Source organism: Rhinopithecus bieti, unplaced genomic scaffold (genome assembly GCF_001698545.2).
Source record: "Rhinopithecus bieti isolate Rb0 unplaced genomic scaffold, ASM169854v2 scaffold_20098, whole genome shotgun sequence".
NCBI classification, from domain to species: domain Eukaryota; kingdom Metazoa; phylum Chordata; class Mammalia; order Primates; family Cercopithecidae; genus Rhinopithecus; species Rhinopithecus bieti.
The window spans coordinates 3,472,994-3,482,717 of NW_016810571.1; the positions used below are offsets into that span (position 1 = coordinate 3,472,994).

General features: G+C 44.1%; 1 protein-coding gene across 1 annotated transcript in view; it reads right to left on the reverse strand.

Moving 5' to 3' along the window:
- Positions 1–9,724, reverse strand: part of FBXW10B (F-box and WD repeat domain containing 10B) — a 45,148-nt gene that overhangs the window by 2,222 nt on the left and 33,202 nt on the right. The window contains 2 exon segments of the mRNA XM_017892380.1: positions 4,255–4,526; positions 7,039–7,197. Coding sequence (XP_017747869.1) covers positions 4,255–4,526; positions 7,039–7,197 — 431 coding nt within the window.

The window sequence follows — 9,724 nt, forward strand, 5'->3', positions numbered from 1 at the left end:
TGAAATCAAGATGTCAAAATCTTCCCTATTCTCCTTGCAAACTCAAAAGAGAATTTTCTCCTTTTATAAAAAAAGGAATTATGATGAGCTCATTGTTGTTCATTTGTCTTTTTTCAAATGATAATGTATTGTGGATCTCTTTCCAAGTTAGTATATACAAATCCTCATCATACAACGTTTAGCCATATATAATATTCCATACAATAGATTTTTAATTACTTAGCTATTGCCTGTTGGTGGACATTTAGTTTGTTAATGATCAACCTAGAAGAAAATGCAGACACCATTTTTATTTATACAAGGAAGTACAAAATGCCAGCTGACTCCCAGAGTTGGCACAGATGCAGTGGGGTCTCCCATGCATTGCTTGTGGGAGTGTAAATTAGTATAATATTTTTCAGGACAACCTTGGCAATATCTTTCTAGTTTTTGAATGCACTTATCCTTTGGCTTAGCAATTTCACTCGTAGGACTTTACCCTTCGGGTATACCTGTACCTGTACACTGACATAGGTTTATACAAGGATGTCCACTGTTAGCGCAGCCCTCATAAAACAATTGTTTTCCCCTCACCTTGAAACCAGTCTCTGCACAGAGCCTGTTCCAAAGAAACACTATTATACTAGTCAAAAATATTTGAAAGACATTTAAAATTTTTATCTATGTCCTTAAAAAATAACAAAGGGACATCCCAGTCATGAGTCATGATGTCCAGAAACTTTTTTTTTTTTTAGATGGAGTCTTGGTCTGTCACCCAGACCGGAGTTGCAGTGGCACGATCTCGGCTCACTGCAACCCCCACCCCTCTCTGGTTCAAGCAATTCCCCTGCCCCAGCCTCCCAGGTAGCTGGGATTACAGGCACATGCCACCACACCTGGCTAATTTTTTTATACTTTTAGTAGAGATGGGGTTTCACCATATTGGCCAGACTGGTCTCGACCTTCTCACCTCAGGCAATCCGCCCACCTCAGCCTCCTAAAGTGCTGAGATTACAGGCATGAGCCACCATGCCTGGCCACTTTTTTTTTTTAAGAGACTAGGTGTCACTATCACCCAGTGGTGCAATCATAGCTCACTGTAACGTCAAACTCCTGGGCTCAAAGGATCCTCCTGCCTTAGCTTCCTGAGTAGCTAGGAGGTGTGTGCTACCATATCTGACCAATTTTTTAAATTGTTTGTAGAGATAAGGGTCTCGCTAAGTGGCCCAGGCTGGTCTCCAACTCCTGGCCTCAAGGAATCCTCCCGCCTTGGCCTCCCAAAGCACTGGAATTACACGCATGAGCCACTATGCCTATCCCAGCAACACTTCTTAAAAGGCACATCCCCATCTCTCTCTCCCTTATCTCCTTATCTCACATATATAGCACCTGCCCCCAATCTCTCTCATACCTAACAAAGTCTCTTAAAATGCTCTCTGAAACCAGCCTCAACTGCCTGTTCTCTCTTTTATTGTGCCCATTTCTCAGCTTGATGACATAACAGTCCAAGAAGTGAGGAGGCTGGCAGGGAACACAGGTGGGCTGTCAGCCAAAAACCGGAAAAAAAGTTCTCCCTCTGTGGCCTCAAGTCAGAAAAGGGACAATTAAGGAAAACAGTCACTCTTGGGAGAAGCCAGGCATTGTATTCATTCCAGATTCTCAAAGACAAGCAAAGGTAGTGGCCTGCTGGAAAACAATAGGAAACTAGAGAGAGAGTTTGGATCTTGCCACTAATTCAGAATTAAGTATCACTGTTTGTCTTATCTCCTGCTATGGATTTTGCTTCCAAATTCTCTTGCCCACCATCCATGCCACTTGTTCCCTTATGAACAGAATAAACTCTCTTTTTACCATCTCTTCGGGGTGATTTTGACTTTCCTTGACTTTGAAGTTCCTCTATTAACACTGCTAAACTGAGATAGAGGAAGAAGCTGTAGTCATTATATACTTCAATTAGGGCATAAAATAATATAATAAATCATAATGGGGGCTGATAATTGGACTGATTTTTATACAAAATATCGCTATCTTGTTTATTATGGGTACATTATTATACATAATTATGGAGTACATGTGATATTTTGATACATGCATAAAATGTGTAATGATCAGATCAAGATAATTAGGATATCTGTCATCTTAAACATTTATCATCTCTTTGTGTTGGAAACATTCCAAATCTTCTCCTCTAGCTATTTTGAAATATACAATACATTATTGGTTTTTTGTTTGTTTGTTTTTAAGATGCAGTTTTGCTCCTGTTGCCCAGGCTGGAGGGCAGTAGCGCGATCTTGGTCACCGCAACCTCCACTTCCCGGGTTCACGCGATTCTCCTGCCTCCACTTCCCGAGTAAGGCTGGAATTACAGGCATGCACCACCACGCCCGGCTAATTTTTTTGTATTTTTAGTAGAGACGGGGTTTCTCCATGTTGATCAGGCTGGTCTCAAACTCCCGACCTCAGGTGATCCACCTGCCTCAGCCTCCCAAAGTGTTGGGATTACAGGCGTGAGTCACCGCACCCAGCTATACATTATTGATAATTGTAGTCATCCTACTGTGCAACCAAACACTGGAACTTATATCTCTTCCATCTAACTGTATTTTTCTACCAAACACCATATTGTTTATTGTCCTATGAAACCAAGTAGTTACCTGGAGTCTGTGAAAAGTAAAGAGAGTGTAACAGCCTTCTAAATTGACTGTGTGACAGGGAAAAGTGAAGCCCTGGAAACTGAGTCACATAGCACAGCTGTTTTCCTGCTTCCATTAACCAGACTCCCTATTCTTCATTGAAACCGAGACTAAATGATGTGGAGATAGACACTCTTGTGATTGTCACCTCTTTACAGCAGAATGTTAAGCAACTCCCCTTGTGATTGTCACCTCTTTACAGCAGAATGCTAAGCAACCATTAGAGGTCATCAATAGTAGCCAATCTAGTCTTACATCTATATGTTAGCCTTTGTATGGAAAATTGAATTCTGTTCAGCACCTCTGTTTTTGTCTGTTTAAAGGATGTTCACTTTTCCCCACTCCAGGAGCACTGGTCACTAGTCTTTGGTGTCCCTGTGTCCCTGGATGCTGCCCTCAAACTTTGCACTTGGGTAAACTCTTTTAGCTAGATCCTGAATCTTTTGATTATTTTAGGTTGGCAAGTCTAAGGCCTAGATCGCATCCTGACTCCCCCTCCGACCCACTTTTCCTACTGTTAAGCATCAGCTAACACTCTCAGTTCCCTCCTCTCAAGAGATAGCTGACTATTTGTAGTGTGATATGCTTGGGGGTGATTTGTAGTTTTCTCTATAGATCTGTAGATCCAATTTCACCTGCCAAATATAGGGCTGGTATAAGGAAGGAGTCTTGCTACTCTCACCCACACAAAATTTGTTCTTTGGATATCTTATAAATGGCATTGGCCATGCCTGCACCCCCACCTACATACACACACACAAACGCACACACACCTGCTTTATACGTGAGATTTTTCCAGCTACAAACATTATCTCTCAGATCTAAAAACAATACATTCTGCATAGATCATTTTTCTGCTTATAACAACTTCTGTCTCTGTCTTGAAGAAATAGTTATGTAATATATGTTTTAAATTGGGGGGTTTGGGGGTATTGGTTGCTCACTTTTTGTTTCAGCGATATTAAAGCTAGTCTTATCTACTGTGCAAAGATTCTTATAAGTTTGAAAATCTTGCTCTTGCAGGCCAGGCGCGGTGGCCCACACCTGTAATCCCAGCACCTTGGGAGGCTGAGGCGGGAGGATCACCTGAGGTTGGGAGTTTGAGACCAGCCTGATCAACATGGAGAAACCCCGTCTCTACTAAAAAAAAATACAAAATTAGCCAGTCGTGGTGGCTCATGCCTGTAATCCCAGCTACCCAGCAGGCTGATGCAGGAGAATCGCTTGAACCTGGGAGGCGGAGGTTGCGGTGAGCTGAGATCGTGCCGTTGCACTCCAGCCTGGGCAACAGAAGCAAAACTCTGTCAAAAAAAAAAAGAAGGAAGGAAGGAAGGACTGACTAGATCGACTAGATCTTGCAAACCAGAAGGTTCCCATTAACTGGGTGATAAATTGTTTGGCGGGTCAGAGAGAAAGGCTCCTACCTTTCTGGCTTCCTGGAGGGTTAGCATATATATCCTCAGGAAACCATTGGCCAAAATATTCCATAAAGGAACCAGTCCTCCCCCGCTCCCACCACCCCAACCAAACCCGATCTGCTCTGCAGGTTATCACTGAACTTGCTGGTATTTCCGTTCTTTACCTGAAGAGAACTTGGCCGGCTTCAGGAGTACTCGGGACTTGGGAGGTTTGCTCGGTAGGAGCTCTTGGATCACAGTTTGTTTACTGGATACAGATTCTCTCGGGCTGTGAACCTGCATATTAGACTTAGAGAGAATTTCCATGAGGCTATTTTCTTCTTTTTCCTCCTCTTTCTCCTTATTCTTCTTTTGTTTCGTTTTTTCCATGGCATACTGCCACTTTATGTGTTCAAACTGGAACATGAGAACATTGCTTTCTGTGTTGACCACCATCCTGGAACCGAAACAACAGGGTTGTCCACAAAAGGAGTATGGAGGCCACCGAAAGATGCACTGCAATTACCATCCCACCTGGTCTTTAGACCAAGGGAACAGTGCCCAGGTAATGACCAAACAGACTAGTAGTGTAGGCGACTGGAGGGTGGAGAGTGGTGAAAGTTACCAGGCCATGCAACAGGAGTCATTAGCTTTGTCACTCTTTTCTTTAAAAAATAAACATGATTGGGGCACATATGTTCCGATTGTTTTACTTCTCAAGTTAAAATGCTTTCTTATTTTTTTCTATTTTTTTTTATTTTGAGAGGGAGTCTCGCTTTGTCGCCCAGGCTGGAGTGCAGTGGCATGATCTCAGCTCACTGCAGCCTCCGCCTCCTGGGTTCAAGCAATTCTCGTGCCTCAACTCCTGAGTAGCTGGGACTACAGGCGCGCACCACCACGCCCAGCTCATTTTGTGTTTTTAGTAGAGACAGGGTTTCACCATGTTGCTCAGGCTGGTCTCAAACTCCAGGACTCAGTGATCCACCCGCCTCAGCCTCCCAAAGTGCTGGAATTACAGGCATGAGCCACTGCGCCTGGCCTCAAGTTAAAATGCTTTTAAATGAATTTCTGTTCCTGGAATGAGTGCCAAGTAGCTAGGGTGCCAAGAAGGTACTCTGCACACAGATGTCTTGAAATTCACTTTGTTTGTTTGTTTCAAGCACAGCTTCCAAACTCAATATTACTATTGCTGCTGGGAATGAGGAAAGCTCTCTAATGGGGAGGACTCCTCTCCTTCACAGACCCTCCACACAGACACCACACACTCCATGCTGTCACTCCAGGATCTCTGCACACACTCTAGATGTAGACAGAACATCTGTACTTTATAAAGTGAGATGATTTCTAACTTCTCTAATCCCCACTTCTATGCTCCGTAGACAAAGAGCTCCAGAGCTTGCCCTCCCTGTCCCCTGCCTGTCCCCCCGCAGCACTGCCTTCCCAACCCACCAGTTTTATAAGCAAGCAGCTTTCCCCTTTCTGTGCTCTTCCCTTAACTGTAAACAAGAAATGAAAACACTCTGGCAGGTTTCTTTCTGCTCCAAAGGCTGCAATGTTAAGACCTTAACCAACAGCATAAACTCTCTCGAAAAGTAACTTGTTTTGGCTGGAACTGCTGGAATGGAATGCAGGGTGTCATGCCAATAAGAAATCCCTTTTAGGCTGGGCGCGGTGGCTCAAGCCTGTAATCCCAGCACTTTGGGAGGCCAAGACGGGCAGATCACGAGGTCAGGAGATCGAGACCATCCTGGCTAACATGGTGAAACCCCGTCTCTACTAAAAAAATACAAAGATCTAGCCAGGCGCGGTGGCAGGCGCCTGTAGTCCCAGCTACTCAGGAGGCTGAGGCAGGAGAACAGCGTAAACCCGGGAGGCGGAGCTTGCAGTGAGCTGAGATCTGGCCACTGCACTCCAGCCTGGGTGACAGAGCGAGACTCCGTCCCAAAAAAAAAAAAAAAAAAAGAAATCCCCTTTTAGACTCAAGCCGAAAGGAAAACACCTTTCTTTGGATGCTGTGAGTGCAAACCGGTCAGAGCTTTTTTTTTTTTTTAAACAGCATGACTGAAAAGTGTTCATTAATTGAGGCTTATCACCAGGCTGCCCTCTTTAAGATGGTAAATAATACTAATGAAGTTTCACTAAAAAGAAGGCAATATGGTACAGGGACATTAAGTGATGTCTCAAGTGAGCTTGAAGTAGAATTTACAGGTTAGTTCTATTTGTTTTTTTTCATATAATAGCACCCTGAATCTATGCATATATAAAGCACAGTACTGTATACAATGCAGTCAGTCATGGTACTGGTTTTGTAAGCTCACCAGCTCAGCTCCCCCTCACTGTACCCCCTGTTGCTGTCACTCCCCACCCTCCTATATGCCTCTTTGCATTAGAAGTGAGGCATCAAAGATAGCTAGCTGATAGAGCTCTCAGGCAGCCAAAGGCATGATCAAAGAGCAAGCAGGGGCTGCACGTTGGTAGAACTGTGATCCTTACAGAAGCGTTATGTTGCACCCACTGCAATTCCCACAAATATCCAGGATGAATTAAGAGTCAAAATAAGCCGGGCATGGTGGCTCACAGCTGTAATCCCAGAGCTTTGGGAGGCCGTGGCGGGTGGATCACGAAGTTGGGAGTTCAAGATCATCCTGGCCAAGATGGTGAAACCCCATCTCTACTAAAAATACTAAAAATTAGCTGGGCATATTGGTGGGCGCCTGTAATCCCAGCTACTTGGCAGACTGAGGCAGAGAATTGCTTGAACCCGGGAGGCGGAGACTGCAGTGAGCCAAGATTGCACCACTGCACTCCAGCCTGTGCAACAGAGTGAAACTATGTCTCAAAAAGAAAAAAAAAAGTCAAAATGAACCATGATTGCTTCCTAATTACTAAGTTTTGTGCAAAGCCCTGTTAGTCCCCACAACAAGACTGTCAGAATCGTCACAGTTCTGACCTCCGCACCTATCACCCACCTGTTGCCCTGAATAAAGAAGGACAGCACAGGATCGCCTCTGCCATTGGCTTTTATCACCTTCATACAGTTCCCGTTGAGGAAATTGTAAATTCTGATCTTGCCATCTGCGCAGGCGCTGATGACCCGGAGGAAGACAAGGGACACGTGGAGCACCTCCCTGGAAGGGAATAGAACAGCAGGCAGTACCCATCCTCTCGTAAAATGCCTGGGTTTGTTAGTAGGTTGGGGGTATTTTGTGTGTGATTGGGAGGCAGTGGTCATAACTGGCCTTGAAATGGTGTTTGCTGTGATTTTTTTTTTTTTTTTTTTTTTTTTTTTGAGATGGAGTTTCACTCTTGTTGCCCAGGCTGGAGTGCAATAGTGTGATCTTGGCTCACTGCAATCTCCGCCTACCAGGTACAAGTGATTCTCCTGTCTCAGCCTCCCAAGTAGCTCAGATTACAGGCATGCACCACCACGCCTGGCTAATTTTTTTGTATTTAGTAGAGACAGGGTTTCACCATGTTAGGCTGGTCACGAAATCCTGACCTCAGGTGATCCACCCACCTCGGCCTCCCAAAGTGCTGGGATTACAGGCGTGCACCACCGCGCCCAGTATGCTGTCATTTTATAATTGTGGAACTAAACCATGAGCTACTCTGAAGACATACCTCTTTCCATTCTGCAGCTACTTTCCCTGCAATTAGGTCACAGGGCCACAGATGACAAAACAAAAGGGCTGATGTCACAATCTTTTTTTTTATCTAACATATAGATGTGACCATGTTTGTCTCTTGCAATTTGATTCCTAGCTTTTACTTATACAATAGTCATGCTGAGAATTATTTAATGTTTTGATTCCTTTTAAAATAGTATTATCGGCTGGGTGCAGTGGCTCACGCCTGTAATCCCGGCACTTTGGGAGGCCAAGGCAGGCGAATCACGAGGTCAGGAGATCAAGACCATCCTGGCTAACACGGTGAAACCCCATCTCTACTAAAATACAAAAAATTAGCCGGGCGTGGTGGCGGGCGCCTGTAGTCCCAGCTACTCAGGAGGCTGAGGCAGGAGAATGGTGTGAACCCAGGAGGCGGAGCTTGCAGTGAGCTGAGATCGAGCCACTGCACTCCAGCCTGGATGACAGAGCAAGACTCCAACTCCGTCTCAAAAAAATAATAATAATACTATTATCATATTAAAAACGAAAAAACAGGAAGGAAAATGATTATCATTATATAAAGCAAATAGTTTACATTTGAGCAGTTTCGTTTTTATCTTAAATTGGTGACTTTTATTCTTTCAGTGAAATATCCTTAAGGAAAATTGTATCCAGGGATGAAATTTAGGAATGTCCTTTTTTGATGGCCAATAGGAAAAGGGAGGGGGGACCAGGAGAAGATCTAGACAGATTCCTCCAACAAAATCTTTTCTAGAACCTTTCTGGGTTCCAATTAGACTCCAGATATGTGGAGTATTCAATTCTAAGAAGTATAATTTCCCTATTCCTGTTAATGATACCAAAAAGTTGAATTTGATACCACCAATTTGTTAGATTCTATATGCAAAGCAAGTCCATCAATTCCTGCCAGCTCTACCCATTCAAGGCCATTCATGGCCTAGTTCATGTGCTACCTTCTCCAAAAAGCCATCTCTTATCTTAATTCCGTCCTACATCTCCCCCCATCACACATGTACACAAATTTCAAGTATACTTTCATATTCTCTTGGGCACAACTCATATCACTGCATGCTTATCACCTAGCACAGCACTCAGCCCATAGTAGGTCCTTAATATATATTTGTTGAAAAAGTGACTGTCTGCTCATGTTTTCAGAGTATGGTCATTGCTACAATGTGTTAAAAGAATGACGTCCACCCTATGCCATTCGGCCTCAGACTTGGTCAGATCCCAGGATCAGATGAAGACTTTTCAAGGCCCCAACCATTAACCAAACAGAAATAACAAAGACCTCAAAAGGCAGGAGCATGATCAGCATACTCAAAGGACAGCAAGGAGGCAAATATGATGTGAACCCCTGATTATGTGAGATAGATAGATAGATAGATAGATAGATAGATAGATAGACAGACAGACAGACAGACAGAACTCAGCTGTAAAATAAGTATTAAAAACTCTAACAAGGCCAAGCATAGCAGCTTATGCCTATAATCCCAGCACTTTGGGAGACTGAGGTGGAAGGATTGCTTGAGACCAAGAGTTTGAGACCTTGGCTCTAAAAAAACATTTAAAAATTAGCCAGGAGCATGGTGGTGTGTGCCTGTAGTCCCAGCTACTTGGGAAGCTAAGGTGATAGGCTAACTTGAGCACAAGAGTTTTACGTTATGAGGTCATAGTGAGCCATGATTGCACCACTGCACTACAGCCTGGGCAAAAGAGTAAGACTCTAGGGGAAAAAAAAAAAGAACTAAAGAATGAAAGAGAAAGAACAAAAGAAAGAAAAAGACAGAGAAAGAAAGGAAAGAAAAGGGGCGGAGCAAGATGGCCGAATAGGAACAGCTCCAGTCTCCAACTCCCAGCGCGAGCGACACAGAAGACCGGTGATTTCTGCATTTTCAACTGAGGTACTGGGGTCATCTCACTAGGGAGTGCCGGACAATCGGTGCTGGTCAGCTGCTGCAGCCTGACCAGCGAGAGCTGAAGCAGGGCGAGGCATCGCCTCACCTGGAAGCGCAAGGGGGAAGGG